Consider the following 21404-nt stretch of genomic DNA (forward strand, 5'->3'; position numbering starts at 1 on the left):
CTCAGGTTCTCTGTGACCTTTCAGGAAGTGTTGGCTCGCTGTGCACAGCCTCATGATGAACACGTGTTCTTGTTCACACACAAAGTAAGTTTCTGGTTGTTTAAGATTTTTTAATGGACCCCCAAACTGTGTGTCCAAGTTTAGACCAGTTATTGTTGCCAAATAGCTCCATGGAAAACAGGAAGTCATGAATTACTAATTAAAAGTTTTTTGAGCAACTAAGGAAAACAAATCGTTAACCTAATAGCATAATTGCTTAAGTCCTATTATGCTACTAGGCAATTAAAAACAGATTTATTTTTTTTTTTTTACAGATTTGGTTTGAGGATTCAGTTAAAAATTCATAATTTGTCAAAATAGGATCTCTTTTTTTTCCACAAGAATAAATGGATTAATATTAAAGGTAGAATTTTCAAACTGTGCCGATGTAAACTCTGCTACTGCAAGAAAAAACAGGTCTACTGCATTTTAAGACTTTTCACTCATCTTTTCCAGAGGCACCAGTATGATGAGGATTCTTTATCTCTGTTGCTTATGATGGTGTGTGTGAGCGTGTGTGTGTATGTGTTTATGACGGCAGTTGTAGTTTAGCTTAATTTAAATGATGAGACGTTTTGAACTTTGCTCGGCCCTGTAGCGTTTCCTTCTTTGTCCAAGTTCTCATTAAGGATCTCCTGACATCTTGTTCCTTCAGCTCCAGTCTGATCCTCCTCGGTTTCCATGGTGACTGCAGGTCATCACTAAAGTCTCCCAGGCAGCTTCTGTTGACCAAAAGCAGCTCAGTCCTCGGCTACCTGTTGTTCCCCCTCTGCGTTGCACTCTGAGGAGTCGCTGTGGGTCTTGTGAAGTCCTTAGTGATGACCTGGTCCTGGCCGAGCCGCCGGACGCAGCGCTGCACCGCCCGCAGGACCTTCTGCAGTCTGCGGTCCAGCGCCAACAGGTGGGGCTCGGTCAGCACTGGCCTTAAAGGATCCCCATCCAGAGACTCTCTCATCACATCGCTGAGTCTGAAGCGTGGTCGGGCCAAGAGCTGGAGTCTCAGCAGCGTGGAACGCTTTATGCTAAAAAGAACAGGAAAAAAATCCACGAGGTTTGGGTTAGTCAAAGACGACAGGAACGTTTTGCTCATCTGATCTGCAGAACTCACATGCAGCACTGAGACAGTGGAGCCAGGATGGACATCTCATCATGGGAATGCTTCCCAAACCTGGGAACAACATGTGGCGTCATACAGTGGAACCACAAAGCAATGCTCAGAGCCGGCCTGAGGCAGAAGCAAACTTAGCTGCTGCTTAGGGCCACCAGGGGGAGCCCAATTAGTGCTTGACTTCTCATTAAGAGTATTCATCTCAAAACTTCTGATTTGTGCTTACATTTATTAATAACAACATCCTTATATATATATATATATATATATATATATATATGCACTGCTCAAAAAATAAAAGGGAACACTTAAACAGGTGTTTAACACTTAAAGTGTTCCTTTTATTTTTTTGAACAGTATATATATATATATATATATATATATATATATATATATATATATATCCATCCATCCATCCATTTTCTGTTCACCCTTGTCCCTAATGGGGTCGGGAGGGTTGCTGGTGCCCATCTCCAGCTACGTTCCGGGCGAGAGGCGGGGTACACCCTGGACAGGTCGCCAGTCTGTCGCAGTATATATATATATATATATATATATATATATATATATATATATATATATATATTCTTTTCTTGTGAATATTAACTAACTGGACTCCCCTGCTAAGCAAAACGCAGTAGAAATGCTCCTGTTTGTGTTTGTGCAATTAGAATAAAATATTAATGAATCTCAAATTATGATTTAATTAATTTTTCTTCAGGAAATAATTATTAAAGGGGCAGTATTATGTCATATGATAGAAGACTTACTGATAGAAGACAGTTGTTATAAAATTGCTGTAAATATTAAATGTGACTTAAAGGAAATTTAATTTTGGAATTTTAAGCCTTAAAATTTGACAACTATTTTACACACACACTGTGTGAAAATATGCTGACAGTGTGCTGACAATCACACACTGAGTCTGGCATGAACTCAGAAAGTAAGAAAATGTTCCTATATTTTATATTTGAGGAATTGGACCCTCAAACCAAAGTTAGGACCAAAACAGTCTGGGCCCGGTTCTGAACCCGATCCTCACCCTCTGGCGTTGTCCAAGTGCAGAAGTAAACCTTCATCTCCAAACTTGGTAAAAATCTCATAATGGTGTCTGTCCATGTTACCTAATTTAAAAAGAAACAACAAAAAACAGGGACAAATTTGATTCAAAACTAGACAAAGACAGAGACAGTTGATGCATTGATGACTCACCTATCAGGAAGTCAAAGATGGACATGTCTATAATGTTGAGCAACCTGTTGCCAGAGTTATAAGGATACGCCTGTTTAACGGAGTCACAGTAGAAAGGATTTACCTCCCACCTGCAAAGAAATGCAGACATGAGAAGAATCTGTGCATAAAACATTTCTGAGTTTTATTCCATAGAAAATCTTTCTTAGGAAACATGTTAATATTAACATAGAACATTTCATGTGCTGCTAGATGTTCTGTTTCTAAACGTTATGACCTCCAGTGCTTTACAGAACTGGGAGCAGCTGCAGCTGGATTCTTACTCTTCTCGTCCGGAGAAGGTGTAGGAGCGTTTCCATGGATTCGGGATGGAGAGGCGAGGAGCCACAGTGAGGCCCGGCAGGTAGGCGGACAGGGAGCCCTCCAGCAGGTCGGGGCCCCCGCACACAGCGTACTCCGTCTTACACACATACAGGCACTTGGCGAAGAAACACGTGTTGTTTGCTGTCGGAGAAGCAAAACCAGAGTGAAAAATCACCAGAGATCAGCAACATGAATCCTGCTGAGGCAAAATGTTTACTGTGTTATATAGAGTTATTGTTTATAATAGTTTTATTGCTTTATGGTTTCATTCATGAAAAACCCGTACAGTGTCTTAAAAATATTCACACCCACTGATTTTTTTAATGTACCAGACAAATGCAAACCAGTTCCCAAATGTAAATTAGAAGGATGTTTTTTTTAAAGTAATTTTTAAAAATATATATTTTTTAAAATAACAAGAAAAAAATATTGTAAGCATTTGTTTCATGCTCAGTCAAATTGGATAAAGAGCATCTTTAAATGTAAAATTTCAAGTCTTATCATGTTTCAACATAGGTCCGTACTTTAACTAGGCCATTCTAAGACTTGTAAATGCTTTGATCTAAACACTGAAGCTGACATGTTTTCACCCAGGAGTCGCTCTGTGTTCAGCTTCATCCATTCGTAGGTAACGGATTGAACTGCATCTGCGTTTCCATTAAACGTGAGTAAGTCTTTGTCTATATTCTGCTAATGTTGACAGAACACAATCTCGCAATTGTGGTGTCTCCGTTAAATAAGAAATGGAGTCAAAATCACACACGAATAAGTTTGTTCATATGATGAGTCATTAAAAAAAACAAACGCCGCAGCGTCGTCCTTCCTGTCGTCTTCTTCGTCGTTTCCTCCAGTAGTAACATCCTGTTGTTGATCATGTGACTCATTGGATGTGAAAAATGTGTTTCAGTTGCAGTTTTGCCAAATACACTAATGTCGATGCGGCTGAACGACCTCCTGCATCCCAGCGCAAAAACTTTATATCAAAAACATTACTTCAAAAGTAGCGTGTTTCCATTAAGCAAATTTGCTTTTATTGCTATTCCTAAAAATTTGGAATCCTCCATGTCTGTTATGTTACATCACAATCACACTCTACGTGGAGAAACATCTGAGTGTTAAAAGAAGCTTATAACGATAATATAGATCCATTAATATAGATCTGCAACACCCAGATCCAGTCAGCAAACCCTGACCCCGGCTGACCTGGTGAGGTGAAGAACACGGCCCGCAGGTCTTCGTTGTGGGCAACATGGAGGACTTCTCCGCTTACGTTGACTCGCCTGCCGGCCACCGGCGGAACCCTCCGGAAGTCCAGGATCCTGAAGAAACCAGGACATTCAAAAGAAAAACTAAATCAGATAAAGTCTCTTGCTAAAGTATTCACACCCATTGAAGTATTTCTAATTTTGTCATCTTGGAACCACAGACTGATAAATTAAATTAGTGAGATTTTATGCTAAACTAACTCAAAGTGAAGTGGAAGGAAAATGATCTTTTTTTTTAAACGCAGTTTTCAAATAAAAACCTGAAAATGATTCCATACTTTTATGTTTAGTCTGCTCTATTCTGACTAAAATGGCCACAATCCACAGATTACAGATTATCTTATCAGTTTTGCTCAAGTAATAATTAGCAAAACTAATAAAATGTCAAAGTCCAGACCTAAAATCGATTGAAAACATGTGGAAAAACTTTAGGTTTAATGGTTGTGAACGCTCTCTATCCCATATAGCTGAAGTTTAACTATTTTAAAAAGTACATCCTTATAAACCTGAAATTAAAAGAAAACTGGTTCAAGTCGTAAACAGTAAAGATGATACAGACTGCTGCAAAATCTGGGTTTAAAGGTTCTGACTCAGGGGAGCAAAATACAAACCCTGCCACACTTTTTAGGTTTCTTATTTGTAAAAAGATGTTAAAAAGCATGCATTCATTTAAATTAACTTCACACTGTCCTCTGTAACATTTTGTAACGTAACAAACTCTATTTTTCCATGCATGTATCAGCAGATTCACCTCAGTTCTGTCTTATCTTTTCATCTCACTGATTCTCATCACAACTGCAGCCACTCCCCCACCCACCCACCCACCCACCCACACACACACACACACACACACAAGAGCCTGGAATCCCTGCAGGGCCCGTATTTCACTCAAGTTTCACAAACAGTAATCAAGTAATCCAGAATGTGAAGTTGAATTGCTGCTTCCAAAATTGCCAGCGTTCCTCAACCCCTCATTGCCAGCGATTACGACAACAGCCAAGTCAGACACAACAAGGCACGGTGGCGCGGCGCACTGCGCCTCATCCACGGGAGAAACGAAGCAGAAGGTGCAGATCATCCTCCTCTAGACTTTAATATGTCTGAACTTTGACATATCAGCAACATTTCTAGTTATTGTTTGAGCTGCTCCTCCTGATCTGTCTGTCACCAATTATGGCTCCTTAATCACACCGTCTCACACAGATGACTGTATTTTTGGTGAGTGAATCATCTCACCTCAGCTCACAGTGCAACCATTTAAAGATGTGTGTGTGTGTGTGTGTGTGTGTGTGTGTGTGGGTGTGTGTGTGTGTGTGTGTGTCAAGTCTGCAAACAAACTCTGTGGTTTATACTGATCAGCAAGTTGGGAAATCCTGGGCTGTGGAGAAACGTTGCAATCTTTTCTGAAAGCCACATAAGCGGTTGGTGGGAGGAGCCATGTCTGCTGTGGGATCAGCTGAACTTTGGTTTAAATACAGATATCAGCTTTCTGACGGCTCCTCCTGGTTTCTGTTTACAGGACTTCACACAGGACCCATAAAAACTGGGTTATTTTAGTGAAACTGGAAAACCAGCTCCACCAGTTTAAAGCTGTGAGCTGTTCAGTCGACACCTGCTGGTCATGTGGCTTCAGAACACCTGACAATGTTTTGTCTTTTTACCTCTTAACGGAGCACAAACACGTCTACCACCTCCACATGGAGCAACTCTAACTGGCAACTCTAAGAAGAAATATTATTTATTTATATGGTCACTGCAGCTCACCACCCAGGGCGGCATCGCTACAGGGGGAAGCATCATCACCTTAAAAAACCCTCAAACTCAAACAGTCGGCCAGATGGGCCCCAGCAGGCTCACTGTTACTCCTTTGTGTTTTCTTAAATATCGTCTGCAGTTTATAAAACTTAAATTCCACAAAATGACACAAGACAGAAGAAAAAAAATCCTTCAGTTCTTTTTAGATGCACATCTAAGTTGGTATAAATCATACATATATTTCCCACTTTGAAATTTTACTGTAGATGTGGGGGCGAATATTTTTCCAATGTGAGATGAACTCGTCCCCTTAACACATGGCCTCAGAGATTATTTTTTTTTATATCTCCATCTCCTGACTACTACTTTTCAGTAACCTTTTCTCTGATTGGTTCTAACATTCTTTAGTCTTCGTGTTGTCATGGTAGCAGGAATACTGATGAACCAGATGAATTTGGGCAATTACAGAAACACAGCTAATGTGAGATTACCCACACCACACCAAATGGCAGAACCTCGGTTGAATTAGGTCAATCACTCTAAAGACTGTCAACTCTTTAAAGTTCACACCCAGGTTACAAATTTAGATTTTAGTTGATATTTTGTGGAAATGAGTTGAAGGGTTTTCTTTTTGTTTGTTGTTGTTTTTTTGGTGTCAAAAAGTTGCATGATTTGCAAAAACAACATAAAGGGTAAACTACACAAGGGGTTGAGTACTTGTTATACACACTGTGTAAAATGCCAGAGGACGGAGACCGCACACTGTGGCTTCACCTGTCCAGGTGGAAGGCTGCGATCTCTGCGTTGTGTCTCTGGAAGTCCACAAAGTAGAAGAAGTCCCCTGGAGTTTCCTCATCTCTCTGCTGCCTGCAACACACACACACACACACAATAAAGATGTCACTCACATTAGTCTGCAGTGTGTAATCAACAAGTCAAATACTGTAATTTCCCCAGCCTACTGGATAATTTAACCAGATATAAATTAAGACAGAACATGGAGTCACAGTGTTTGCTGTGATTTATTAGATTCCTCGCAGACCAAACAAACCCTGAACGCCTCTGAGTCTGTTTTCTCTTGCAGGGCGTCATGGAGAAAGAACCACGTCACTCATCGCCTCACCTCATCGGTTTAAACATCGCTTTGCCAAAGTTGCTCATCTTCAGAGCCAGCTTCAGGTGATGGCCGCTCGGTTTCACCACTGCAAGACAGACGGGCAGAAGGTGATTTACTCCCTAAAAGACTCCTTCTGTTTGTTTGGTTTTTGTTTTTTTGTCATGTTTCAGATAATTTAATAAACGTTCGTATCAGACAAAGGTGCAAACAGCAGCTTTCAGATGGTGGTTTCTTATAAAGAAAAGAGCTATCCAAGCCAACCAGACCTTATAAAAAAAGGAATTGTCCTCTGCTTTGGCTCACTCTTTGTCTTTTAAATGTTTAAATGTGATTTGCTTAATGAGCAGAAAAAAATTCACATCATTTTATGTGTCAACATGAACTGGGACGGTAAAAACATTGACAGAAAATTAATATGAACTAGAAAAAACATATTTACCCTCAAACTGTAGTTTATTTTGAAAAACAAAACCTTCAGGCAAGTCGTCTAGTTAATACAGATCCTTTAAAAACATTCGTCCCCTTGTTTATTGCTACCATTAATTGATAATTTGGCTTTCTTGAGAGAAATGAATTGCAAAAAACAAATTTTAACGTCAAAGTGAAAACTGATTTCTCCAAATGAATGACATGATGGAATAAAAGTGTGTAACATGAAATCAGAAATTACGTAAACATTCACCCCCATTAGATGACTGACCTAATTCAACAGAGGTCCTGCCAACTGGTACTAGTGGTCCCACACTGAGTGGACTGGAGTTCAGTTGAGTGCAGTGAGTTTGTCTCCAGTGATTGTAGTATAAAGAAAGTTCATCAGTATTTCTGGCATGAAAACTAAAGAACACGCCCAACCAATCAGAGAAAGGTTTATTGAAAGGTAGAAGTCAGGGGATGGACACAAAAAATTCTAAAGGTCCTAAACATCCCCTGGAGTTCCATTAAATCATTCATCAAAAAGTGGAAGGAAAATGCAACATGAGTAATGCGACAGGCTGATCTATTCCTAGATCAGCTGACATCACAACCTGAGAGGCCAGGAAGAACTGCCAGGTTACCATGACAACGCTGAAGGAGTTACAAGGTTCAGCAGCCATGGCTGAATTCTGAATATATCTCATGCATGATTTTAACAAATTACTGCATAAACAAGCTTATTCATGCATGATTTTAACTTCATTTCTTATTTAATGGAAACAGTGCAATTGTGAAATTGTGTTTTTTCTATATCAGTAGAATAGAGACAAAGATTTGTGAACATTTGTAATGGAGACACAGATACCAACTGTTGGAAAGACATGTAGGAAAAGACTCCATGGTAACGAGGAAGAGAATTCAGCTTTTTCACCATCAGAGGAGACTCAGTTTTCATTTTGACACTGAAGGTGATTTTTGTCAAACAATCAAAATTCTTTTGATTATGATTGATTTCCAAAAGTCATAAAAGGGTAAAACATCCAACGGGGTGAATACGTTTTAGAGGGACTGTATTTAAGCTTTTGGTTTGGTGAACCTGAACTCAACGTCTGTAAATCACAGTCGTTCTTCGCTCTCTGTGATAAAGTGAGTTGGTGTTTGGTCATCCAGCCGCTCCGTTGAGCCCGTATATTACAGCGCCAGCAGCACGGCCCGACTAACCACACGCCGCGCTCCACCGAGCTCCAGGGTATTATTAGTTAACAATCATTCAGAGTTTACTTTCAAAACCGTTCTGGAGTCGAATCAGAAGCTCGCCATTTTCTAAGAGCAGCTGCAGCTGATGGACTGTGTCGCTATTTGCGCCTGAAATAACAAGAGCCTGTACTGCAGCCTAAATTTAAACAGAATCTGCAGATTGTTCTGGTGTTTATTTCTCTCTGGCAGGGAGTCGGGTTTGTGTGGTCACCCGCTTTATTGTGCAGGGATGCTGGTGTGGCACAAATGGGACAAAAACACTGAGAATAGATTTTTTCTTTTTTTTTTACATGTCATTCTCATATTTCCAGATGAATGGAATAGAATAGTACCTCAAGGTCACTATCTATCTTTGTCTTAAAGCTGCAGTGTGTAACTTTTTAAAAAATATATGTTTTTTACATATTTGCTAAAATTATTATGTGTGGCATTATATACTGCTCAAAAAAATAAAGGGAACACTTTAAGTGTTAAACACCTGTTTAAGTGTTCCCTTTATTTTTTTTTAGCAGTGTAATATATGAGATAACATGTGAAAAAGAAATCCAGCTTTTCTGTCTTCTCCCAGTGACATCCCACTCAGTCAAAAACAACCAATCAGAGCCAGGAGGCGGGTCTTAGTGCTGTCAGTCACTCTCATGTTCACCCTCTCCCCTTTGCTCTCCGCCACACTAGACCTGGTTCTCCACAACATTGCCTGCTACCAATGCTAACGCTAGATAGCATGGCCACCGATGACGGTGGATAAAAGTTTTTCCTGTAACGGTGAGTTGTTTCTCCATCATTAGCACATTGAGCAACGTTTTTACAAGTTGATTGACAGCACTAAGCCCCGCCTCCTGGCTCTGATCAGATGGCAATAGCAGCTCAGGGAGGAAGTGCAGGAGATCCATCTTTTCACTGATTATCTGCCTCATATTACACTGTCTGTTCTACATGGTGGCAGTTTGAACAAACATTTTTTGTAAAAGTTACATACTGAAGCTCTAACAATTTTTTATATCTTAGAGGGAAAGTAGCAGATGAAACCCTGGATGGAGGCTAATCTCTGCTTCTGAAACAAACCAGCGTTTTGGTGTTTTTGCTCAGCGCTGAGCATCCGATGCAAAACGACCAATCAGAACCCTTTTCTGTCAAAAGAAAAGCCACGCGGACGAATACAAAGACACTTGTGTGTCTGTGTGTTAGTGTGAGATGGTGCCGAACAGCAACGAAACGACAAGAGACAAACAGGAAACAATGAGGACAATATGGATGAACTGTAGCGCTGAAAAATTTAACATGCAAGAATAAAGAGCGCAGGACAAGGCTGGGCGATAAGTCCACTGATCCAATTAATACAATTTCTTTATTTATGATATAACTTTTGGAAAATCTGGATTTATTTTTTCATCAAAAAAAAATAAATCCAGATTTATTTTTTTTCATCTGGATGAAAAAAAATAAATCTGGAAATCTGGAAATATGGGTTTCCATATTTCAGAATGATGTCAGCCCACCCAGGGCGAGTTGAACTAACGCATTTTAGAGATTGTGTTCATTTGGACTTTATATTCAGGTCAACTGAATAAAAGCAACAAATATAAAAATGTTCATATCTTTTTAAGATAAGGGGAATAGATTAAAATCAGAAATTGCATTCTGTATGAAAAGTTCAGATTTGATGTTTTATTCATATTATATACAGCAAGTTATATACAGATTTGATCACTCAGCCCACCCGACATGCTCTGGGTCAACACCAGTGACGAGTTGAACAAACCTTGAGTGCAGTCACACGCTCCTTTTAGAGCTTTCTCATCCTGGGTGTAATCTGGAAGAAAAAAAAAAGATTAAAACCCAAAATTTTCTGTTTGATGTAAAACAAAACTCATATACACGAGCAAAAAAAACCCAAACAAACTGTTTTGCTTTTATTCTGGAACATGAATTATGTTGACGATTTTGATTAGGTCGCAGTGCAAAGAGTTGTCATCAATTAATGCATTATGCTATGTTGACGTAGAATTTTAACATGTAAAAAATGTTTGATGCTTGCTCATAATGTTACGCAAATATGAATATATTTGCATGCATATAAATATGGATATAGAAAATACTAAGCAGGAATGTTGTAACTGAGTGAACAGTAAAGTATTGGATGAAGAGAGAGGGGAGGTGTAAAAACTAATTCATACTCCTACTCTCCATTAAACGTGTAAATATACTTTACTACTGTTTTTCTTTTGCTTGCTTTTGTTTTATATTTATTTTCTCTGTATGTAACTTTATTTATTCTTTTATTACGTTCAATAAAGTTAAACTCAAACTCAGAACCAGTGATAGATGGCTCCCTCCCACTCGTCCGTTCATCCTGACCTCATCTCTACTTCCTGTTTTTTTAGCGAACCACTCGCCTGCCTGTCTCTTTTTCTGGGCCCTTTCTAACCCACTCAGCCTCCACCTCCCACTTTATATCCTCTCTAGCTCTCTTTATCGTCCCACTTTACAAGCTATTTTTAGTCCCATTCACCTATTAGTTTTTCTTTTTTTTAAAGCCTAGCAAAAAACTCTGCAAAATTCAGTCAGATCTAAGCTAGATTTCGATTTGATTTAACAACGCCGCTCTCGTCGTACTCCTGAGCCAGGTTAGATGAAGGTCAACTGATCCCTCTGCCTCCTCGTCCTCTCTCCTCTTTGGTTAAACAAGTGAAATCTTGCGTCTCTGCCAGTGAAAGTGCCATTTTTATTTCCCCCTCACCTGCGCCAACGATGGTCATGTTCTGCATGTCGGTGAGAAGCTGGAGGACGGCGGGGTCGTCCCGGTCGTACAGGGCGTAGCGGTTGATTCCCAGGTGGAACCTCAGCCAGCTGGCGTTCGGATCATAAGTCATCTTTTGCTCCATCAACGAGATGTTGGTCAAAGTAGCTGCCTCTTCAAAGAGCTTCTTTCGTCTGCAGAGAGTCAGACAATGGAAAGGAGTTAACAAGAGCCTGCAGGATAAGTAAATGGACTGAACTTATATAGCACTTTTCCAATTATTCTGACCACTCAAAGCGCTTTACACTAGAGTCACATTCACCCATTCACACTCACAAATTGATACACAGATGGGTAGGCAGTTTGGGGCTAAGTGCCCAGGGGCACACCGACATGTGGCAGGAGGAAGCTGGAATCGAACCTAAAACCTTCCGATCACAAAACAACTACGCTACCCACAGAGCCACAGTCACCATCTAGAATAGCAGAACAGCACTGGAAGCAAATAGTTGATCATGTGGACAGTAATGGACATTGTCAGGTCAAGTTATATGAAAAAAATATTATCTTATCTTTTTAATTTTAGTCCATTCAAACAAATCTGCCATTTCCATAAAATGGCAGATTTTGTGGGAATGGGACATAATTTCCACAATTTTGTGCCATTGTTTTTTTAGCTACAGCATGAGGCAGTAGTAATCTGATCTGAAAGCAGGAGTCAGAGGGACAGAACCTGGTCCAAACCGACCAGCCAGCTGGACATTCAAACAAACTCCATCACAGGCTACAAACAAACCGAGATAACAGAGCAAAGGGCTAAAGTTCATGTTTGTTTGCAGGTCAGGCTAGCCACCCGGTCACCTAGCAACCTGAAGGGTAAACAAGACAGCTGGGAAGAGTGTGGACAAAATGTGCGCTTGGAGCAGAGTTGAGTTGCAGGTGAAACATACTGGAACAATAAATACTAGAATAACTTTCTTTTGTTTATCTGGAGGACAGCGCTCTGGGTAAACCAGATCCAATTTGAAGTTTTTGCCCCACGTATAAAATGCTGCCGGTGACAGAAAACTAAAGCTGCAAAACAAAAATCAAAAAACAAACCCTACCATGTGCAGCCTGATACCTGGTGGCGACAGCATCATGCTGGACGGAGCTGAATGCAGGGGAACGTTAGAAGAACTGCAGCCTGTTGCGTTGGAATGCTGTGCTGCTGGAAAGACTTTGTCTTTCATTCTTTTCATTTCATTTTTTTTACTCAGTCATAAGTATGAATGAAGGTATGAAAAGAAATCACGAATGAAAAGGAGCAGAAAGAAGTATAAACTTCATATTCTCCTCCCTCCCCCCATGAGCAAAATGAGCTCTGCAGCTCAGAAGGCACAAAAAATAAACAACTAAACATCAGCTTATTCAACAATAAAATCGCTTCATCATAATAATTTTCACATTTCTTTTAAATGGAGAAAAAGATTTGAATCATGCTTTTGTCATGATCCAAATCTTCCAGGTCCCAACTTGCCCCGGGGCATTTAGCACCTTTAACTGAAATTAATCTTTCCATCGTCGTTGTTCTCAATCCAATTTTTCTTTTTTAATTTGGTTCTGTTTGAGTTGTATTTGCTTTGTGTCTTTACTGATCTCTTTGGAGACAAATAGTTATTACTACAGTACCTGTAATGCTGTGTTGCCCAATTTGACCACTTTTCTGTCAACTGGGAAAGTTTTACTGGTCCATTGAGCCAAAGAGATATTAGAACAAAACCCTTTCCTAAGGGCAGCTCAGCTGAAACCTTTAACCAAGTTTACTTCATCCTGTAACTCAGTAAATGAGCCGGTAGATAACTTCCATGCTAAAACGTCTCTGGCAGGAAGAAGTCCCTGTGGAGAAATGGCCCATCGGTACGAAGTGACAGAAGCCATTGTGAAAAAGCTAAAAGAAAATTGCAAAAAACTTGACTCAATGTTATAGTCATATTTTTTCACAATATGAAATATGAGATTCATGGTAAGCAAATTAGATGCATTTTAAGCACTAACAACCACCCAGGCAGAGTATAGAGAGTGCGGTGGGTCACTGAGATCACGTCCCTGAAGAAGGTCCCAGCATTGAGGAAGTAATTCTGCATTGTACCAAAGAAAAGGAATCATTCAGTCCAACCTGTTTCCTTGACATCCCACATCATGAAGTAAGTAAATAATTGTTATCTTTATAGCACCTCCCACAGATAAAATAAAATCACAAAGTGCTTCACAAGAAGCTCTGAAAGACACAGAGTTCTAGATCAGTTATTGATCCAACAACTGCCTGTTTTGTGACCACCTCACAAACGTTTTGTAAGACTGAAGGTGTGTGTGTCTGACCAGCAGCACTGGAGCACCACAGGGTACTGTACTCACACCATTCCTTTTCACTTTGTACACTTCAGACTTCCAGCACAGAACAGAATCCTGTCATCCCTCACATGACTTTGCGGCCATCAGGTGGATCAGATATGAACAAGAAGCTGAGTACAGAGAGCTGGTGGGCCGCTGTATGGCATGGTGTTGAATGAGAGTGATACAGAAATACATCAAGACATATTTCCATCATCGCAGAAGAGCTGGAAGTGGTTGAGGAGAAGAAATGAGGTGTTCACCTGGGCAACAGGTGGTTTGAGACGCAGCAGGATCAAGAAGGGACAGAGCAGGCTGTAGTTTTTGGGAAAACGTGCGTCATTCAGCAAGATGTTGGACATCTTCTCTAAGAATGTAATCTTTTCTGACATCATCTGCTAAGGCAGCAGCATCAGAGGTTGGCACTGGGGAGGACACTGACCCTAAACATACCGCCTGATGTGGTTCATCTGTTAGAATGGCAAATGATCCTTTCACTTTACAGTTTTACATTAATTGCTATAAGCATCAAAATGTGACAAACATGACAAAATGTGCAAAGGATCGAGGTTAGCACTGGTTCTCCAAAGCGTTGTAATTTTCATCACAAAATCCAAAATCTGAATCTTACTGGTAGATTTGGAACAAACAAACTTTGAAAGATGGCTTAATCTTCCAGAAAATTATTTAGCAAAAGCTTCAGCAACGTTAGATTTCTTGTTGACCAGAAGACACATGCTGTCAGAGTGACGTGTTTGGACGTCTGCACTTCCAAAGTGAGTATGCGTCTTGGAAAAAGAGAGCACTTCTGTTTGTGTGCCCCAAAGCGCCCCGGAGAGGTCTGACCGCTCTGACTCTGACTTTGCCTCTCAAGCCGCAGCATGCCACAACACATGCTCTCAGAGCTGAAGACTTCTGGCCTTCCATCGGCATAAACACAAAACGCACTGACGCACTAAAGTTGGATTTCCATTAATGCCCTGCGTGAAGTTGCTTTAGAACCTGACCTTTCCCAGTGCGACACCTTCCTCCCGTAGTACTCCATCAGCTGCTTCGCCTGCAGCAGCTTCTCCTCTGGCTGCAACTCCGGAGTCTGGATGTTGTAGAGAGGGTGGGAGAACAGCCTCTGCAGCTTGGAGCCTCCATCATCCAGTTCAGGTGTAGTCGCAGCACTGGACAGAGGCGCGTGAGTCCAGTTGGAGAGGTATGGTGTGGCGAGAGTCTCCAACCTGGGGAGGCTGAGGTTGGTGTCGGGACTACAGGAGCAACTGTTTGCCGCTCTATGTCTCCTGCTCTGCAGCTTTGGCAGAAGGATGAAGTAAAAATCTGCAGAGAAAAGGGCTCCAAGGGTTGCAGCCAGCAGGAAGCGGTCTCTTCGCATGGTGGAGGCAAAAGAAGAGAGAGGAAATGAAACAGTTTAAGAGAACGCCAAAAGGTCCGGATTGACCCAAAAGCAAGGGATCACTTGTAGGGATCCTCCAGTCCGCCGAGCCAGATCGGAGCTGTCAGATCTTCCTAGCCTCTCAGTTTCTCAGCTTTCTCTTTCTGCTTTCTGTCTCTTCTCTCCAGCCACACTTTCCATCCTCCTCCTTCCTTGGCAGGAACTTTAGAAACAAAAAAAACAGAGCGGAGAGCTCGGGGCCGAGAGCAGGCATGCGTTTGCAGCAAGTCACTGACAGCTCGGCTGCTTCCAGGGACCTGCTGCTTATGAGGAGGAGCTGCTTTTGTGACTGTCTAGTGTTGCAACATTGTGGGTGTGAGCATGCACACATCAAATCACAGGTTAGCAGACCGAGACAGAGGGTGCAGCAAAGGTGCCGAGACGCAGATCCTAGGCAGAGTGACGCTGAAGCCACAGCTGGAAGGTTCTCCTCTGAGGTCTTTTTAACAGCAGCAGATACACATCCAGTCTGAAGCATCGTTTTAACGTGAGATTGAGAGTGTGTTGAGTTCCCATATATGCAAACTGTTGTGTAGAAACTTGTGAAACGCTCTGTTGATCCTTTCTGTTTCCCCTATAAGGCAAAGCTCTCCTCTTCTGTCATCTTCCTGTCTCCTCCTTTTTTAAGTCCACTTGTACTCATCACCCACCTCCTCCAACCTCATCCTTCACACCGGCCCAGCTTCAAACTTCAGTCCCCCTTGCTCTCTCCTCATCTCTTCCTTATGCTTCTTTTACTTCTAGCCACAGATCTCCAGCCTGCCGCGCTCCAGGCAAAATTCCCAGCTGCCTTCTCCTTCCCTGCTGCGGTTCTCACACATCACTTCCCCTCACTTTTCACGCCGAGCCACAGCGAAGCAGGCTTTCAGCACTGGAACGAAACAATTGCTCTGGCAAAACTTTCAAGCAGGAGAACACGGTTTAAAATAAACCCTCCTTCTGTTTTGCCTGTGCCTCCCTGATGTAATCACATACAGCTCCTGAAACCTTATAGCTCCTTGTTTGCTGTCTTCTCTCTAAAAGCTCTAGGAAAACTTATGTGGTGAAGCAATCAAACTCTCAAAGGGGATTTCATAGCCTGCCTCTGTTGTTATTGTGGTATTTTAGAATATCTGTTGTGTGTGGGGGTGTGTGTGCGTGTGTGAACTGTGACAGAATTACGTGTCAGTTTCTGGAAGTAGCCCTTCAGGGTCTTTTACCCTCTCTCAAGATAAAACAGGCTGACATTATTAATGAGGGAAATAACAGCTTTAGCCTGTTATTCATTCGGCGGCGGCAGAATCTGTGATGGGCCTCTCCACCCAAAGGCAAACTGGGTTAGTGCCATTCCAGTTATTTTGAAGACTATAACTAAAAACAAAACCAAGGAAAGAAGAAGGAGAAAAAACTGTTGCCTGAAAGTAATTATATTTACTACAGGCTTTCATTATAAAAGTATAAATTGATGTTTTTAGTTGGGAACAGCGTGTTTTTGCCAATGCCGATGGCTGCAGCTGACTGGGAAAATGGAGGGAGAGAGGTGGGCTTTGCAGGAAAATTGAGGGAAGGTTTGCTTAAGTCACTGCAAGTTGGCTTCAGGAAAACAAAAAGCATTGGAGGAAAGTTCTACAGGCGCTCTACCAACCTTCATTTTTCTGACAACTAAATGATTGGGAAGTGGCTAATGGGCAGAGCTAACATTTGGTACAAGTGGCCCCAAATCAATGAACAGTGCTCTTACAAAAAAACAGCATAGCAATTATCAAACGACTTACTTCAGTAAATGGTCAGTAGCATTGACCTCTGTTCCCACAAGCACAGTGATACACTTGTCCCTGTCGGTCAGTGTTTAACCCAGTCCGTCTTCTTGACATAGCCATTAGCTTTTACTGCTACTAACTGTAAGTGATATTTCCAGTGAACATAAATGTTTTTGGACTACATGTTAAAACCAAAGTAATGCATCACTGGGCAAATATGTGGACTCCACACACAAAGGCGCAGCCTGGGGTTTAAACCTAGGAGTGAGCAAATAGGTGACTTTTTAAAACACATTTTGTTTATTTGTGGGGAAAAAATGTCTATGCAACTTCAAGAGGCAGCAAAATGTGTCATGTCCTGCTACGCTTTCACATGGGTAAACAGTAACTAAAGATGCCCACTAGTTTCCTTGTAACCTCAAAAACACAGCAGGAACATGGTTGTTCCTTTTTTTAATGCCTCACAGTCATCAAAAAAAAAATCCCCTATGACACAACAATAAGATGTTTTCCTCATACGTCTCCAAAAAATCAGATTAGCAAAAAATATATATATATATATATGCAAGTGCCATTTGGAGAGTTTATTTTAGTTTCTCTGTTAAATCATTGCTAACCCACGAATATTTCCCAAAAATATCAAGACTGTCGTATTAGGAAATATTCTGTGGCATTTTCATTTAAAAAAAAAAAGCTAAAGATCTGAATCACAAGTATCACAAAACTCTTTGTTCAAAAAACAAAAGCTTAGACAATGGAGAAGAAATAAGAAGAAGAATCTGAAGACTAATAAGTACACTGTAACATTTTGTTTTGAAATTTCACTTCCCAATTCCAGGCTGTTGATGTCAGTCACAGATTGATGCCACGCCTGGTTGATGCATTCTGAATAAATACTGCAGAACATCAAACATTTTTACTGGACTTTTGGAAAAGGAACAAGTTTATAGAAATCTTAAGTTCACAGGACACAATAGTAGGGGATTTCACATACTACAGCCACAAGAGACACAAAGCAAGAAGTTTTTTCCCCTGTAAATCCTAAGTGGCCATATAAACGGGCTTTTATAGAAAGGTTCTCCTCCTTGTCTGGTCCACAACTGCACTCTGAAGCAATAAACACACAACATAAACAGACGAGGTTGGGAGGGATAGGGAAGGAGTTAGCAAGCTCTGCTATCAGAAGGAGCCACAGATGTAAAGACATAACAGGAGGAAAAACTGTTGCTCTTAAACCAGTTCAGTGATATTCATGCTTTCATTCCGTTCTCCTAATCCCTCGACATTAATCTTAACTTTGGCCTGACTGTGGGGCGAAGCTGCCACGGCTGTGGGAATAATTGAAGTGATTTTGCTCCAGTCGGTTCCTTCAGAGTCCACCGGGCCTTGTAGCAGAATCTCGCCAGGGTTTTTCTGCAGCCAGTAATGAACTTTTGTAGGTGGAATAAAAACGATATATTGCAAAATCAGACAGAATTAGGCTCTGAGACCAGAAGAGGTCTTTGGGTCTTGGCGTGATGGCAGCGTAGATCAAGAAGAAGAAAACAAGATGTCAGAAGTAGATAAGGTGGATGTATGGTAACTTCACAAAGTATTCACACCCCTTGAACTTTTACACAAGTAGTTATACTGCGACCGCAAATGTCAGTGTCTTGCATTGGACTTTTCTGTTTTGGCTGTTTTATAGTTTTTTGGAAGTTTGTTCCAGATTTGTGGTGCTCCATGTTTGGTTCTGGTTCTGCAGCCCCAGAATCAGAAGATCTGAGAGGTGTGGAAGGGTCATGAAAACAATTAGTGTGGACCAAAATGGAGACTAAATGAGGCAGCAAGTTCAATGCAAAAGGAAGATTTATTGTAAGAAATGGAAGATGAACTTCCAAAACAAAGGGGGGGAGAGGGATCAACTAACTAGAAACATGGAGCGTGAAACCAGTGAAGAGTAATGAGTCTGAGAGGTAGATATGCAGAGGAGGGAGGGGAGATGACAAAGGAACTAATCAGAGGTAAATCGCTGCAGCTGGGAGGGCAGCGAGTGAGACTAGATGAGAAAATGACTAGCAGCTGGGATGTGACTAAGACAACAGATGAAAGTAGCAGGGAGAAAACCTAAACAGAAACAAACACCAAACCGAACAAACATAAACCCGACATCTAAAACCGAACTAACAGAAAGCATAAACCGGAAGGAGAAGATCAAACCAAAGGCAAAACAAACACAAACCTCAAACACTGAGCAAAATGAAAGGATAAACTGAAAGTGAAATATTATGAAATAAGAAATCAAAGCAAAGAAATAAAAGCCGAAAAATGTCTCAATGTTCCCGTTTGTTTTTAAGGTACATAAAAATAATACAATTTAGAACACATGATCATATTAAATGTAAGCAAGAGTCAATGACTTAAGCTTTTTCTGGACTTGGATCAATATATAATAAGAATCAGAACTTTATGTCTGAAATAAACGACAAATACCAGTGTATAAGTATAAACTTTAGTATTAAAATATGTCTTAGTATTCCTTTACTTAGTGTTAGATTCCTCTTTATACTTTTATAAGTCAAGTTAAGTTTCCTTATCATATATGGTTCATAATAAGTACAGTGCCTCATTTTTAGTATAAAGTAAGCATAATCCTCGCTTACTTTGGTAAGGATCCAATCAGCTCACCTGGTCTTGCTAAGCTAACCTGTAACCTGGTCAGGATCTTCAGACACATTCAGGGACGGATGTGGAAACAGAAAGAGGAGAGAATGACAAGTTGAAGTGTTTACTTGTGGTCGCCTGCTCCAGTTTGCAGGTTACCATGGGTTCACTCTCAGTCAGACTCAGCCAGGCTGGAGGAGAGGCAGACCTAATGGTTTTGGGGGGTTTTCACGATAATTTAGTTTTATTGTGTTGTGACTTTTTTTTTGTGTCTAATTTGGTTTGTTTTAATTAGCTTTCAAGAGTGTGTTTGCTTGTTTTAATTAGCTAAAGATTGGTTCGTTTTTATAAGTTGTAGGTTTTTTTTTTCATACTTCAGTTAATGTTTCAGTGCAGAATTTAAAAAAACTCAAAAGTGTTGCACATGGATTGGGTAATGAATACTCAACAGGAGATGCAATTTTAAAAATAATTTATTCAGTTATTGTTGAACAACGACTCACTCTGGTGTTTTCTCCCAATTTTTGCTAACACCATTTAGCGGACTGGCGTTATCTGCCAACAACTGCTGGTGCGTGGAAAAAAAGATACATTTCAGATCAATAAAAAATATTCAAAATAGATCCATAAACACAAAATGAAGGATACCAGATCAATAATTTCAGTATATTATAGTTAGTTTTATAAAGGAACAGTCATTTCCAATTAGTTAGATGTTTTCCTCATTAACTACTGTTTTTATTTATTTCAGTTAATGGAAATGTTTTCTCAGTTTCAATTGTCGTCACTTTGTTAGTTTTGGTTATTTTTGATAACCTTGTGGACAAAACCAAAGCTGATCGTTTATGTTGGCTAAGTTGTGACAAGCAGGCGGACAGCGAGGGGAGATGTGAAGGGAAGATCTTACAGATGCACTTGCGTTCACACACACCCACGCACCCCCACACACACCCAATACAAAAGAAAATATGCGTTGTTAAAAAAAAAGAGATAAAAAATAAGTGCTTTCCTATGCTTGTGAAGCAGAGCGTTGCCCAAAATTTCCAGAGCAGAGCTCCAAATTTCAGAGCAGGAAGAATGTGAAGCATGCGCAGACTTTTCATAATACGGCTAAATACTGGCAGAAAAGTAAGTTTGATGAGTTTGGAAGGCCAAAGTCTAACCTCAAGCATTTTAAACTTTCTTGAATGAATTTCCTTCTGTTGAAAATGAGCAACAGATTTTAGGTTTGCAAGACTGTTTTCTGACTCGAGTTCGAAAACAACTGATGGTGTCAACCAGGACAGTCTGATGTAAAATATCTCTGCTGAATGCATACTGCATGTTATGACAGTCATGAGTTGTCATACAGAAAAGATCTTCAGTCAGAGGCCTATTCAGATTCGTTTCAACACTGACTGCTACCAGATATCCTTCCTGCCCTCAGCATCACCATCCACAGCAACTTTTTGAAGGCCTTTCGACAACATTTTATTTCTCTTTGGAATAAATAAAGTATTTTTCCACTGAATTGAACTGAACCTCACATTGGAAAAAGAGAGGCTCCAATACATCACTAAAACCCAACAGTTAATATGATGCATGATTATTGTATTTAGTCCTCTGAAAGCACTTTATTTAGCTTCAGTTTTCCTGAAGTTTTTCAGTTTAATCCACTCTCTGTTCGAATGAAAAAATAAATCAATCAATCAATCAATCAATCAAACTTGTACAGATAGAAAACGCTGCCCTGGTCCACTGACACACAAACACACACACACATACAAATCCTCCCATGCAAGCTCGCACACATATGCAGCGGTCACAGCGTTTGAATCCCTCACCGCTAAACACAGATGGGATCTGGAAAGAGACATAGTTGTGGCCAGCCAAGAATCGGACCGGATGGAGGCCAAGTCGACAGTTCAGCCTCGCTGCCGGCTGAACTGCTGCTTTGTGTTAACCCGCCGTACAGCAGGA

The 21404-nt window shown here is 40.7% G+C and overlaps 1 protein-coding gene across 1 annotated transcript; it reads right to left on the reverse strand.

Moving 5' to 3' along the window:
• Nucleotides 1-275: 275 nt before the first annotated feature.
• Nucleotides 276-15951, reverse strand: fam20a (FAM20A, golgi associated secretory pathway pseudokinase). Its single transcript, XM_005812308.2, has 11 exons — nucleotides 14630-15951; nucleotides 11250-11443; nucleotides 10272-10322; nucleotides 6845-6923; nucleotides 6496-6588; nucleotides 3905-4020; nucleotides 2662-2842; nucleotides 2360-2469; nucleotides 2190-2271; nucleotides 1148-1207; nucleotides 276-1061 (listed from the first exon to the last, which is right to left on the reverse strand). Exons 1-11 carry the CDS (start codon nucleotides 15001-15003, stop codon nucleotides 791-793), a joined length of 1611 nt encoding a protein of 536 aa, XP_005812365.1. The 5' UTR covers nucleotides 15004-15951; the 3' UTR covers nucleotides 276-790.
• Between the last annotated feature and the right edge of the window lie 5453 nt (nucleotides 15952-21404).

Source organism: Xiphophorus maculatus, chromosome 10, assembly GCF_002775205.1.
Source record: "Xiphophorus maculatus strain JP 163 A chromosome 10, X_maculatus-5.0-male, whole genome shotgun sequence".
Taxonomy (NCBI): Eukaryota; Metazoa; Chordata; class Actinopteri; order Cyprinodontiformes; family Poeciliidae; genus Xiphophorus; species Xiphophorus maculatus.

Excerpts from the sequence above, each read along its gene's own strand:
- fam20a (XM_005812308.2), bottom strand. The coding sequence starts at position 15,003 with ATGCGAAGAGACCGCTTCCTGCTGGCTGCAACCCTTGGAGCCCTTTTC. Across the intron at positions 6,924-10,271 it reads AGCGTGTGACTGCACTCAAG|TGGTGAAACCGAGCGGCCAT; the intron begins GTTTGTTCAACT and ends TCTGTCTTGCAG. Across the intron at positions 2,272-2,359 it reads CATCTTTGACTTCCTGATAG|GTAACATGGACAGACACCAT; the intron begins GTGAGTCATCAA and ends TTTTTAAATTAG.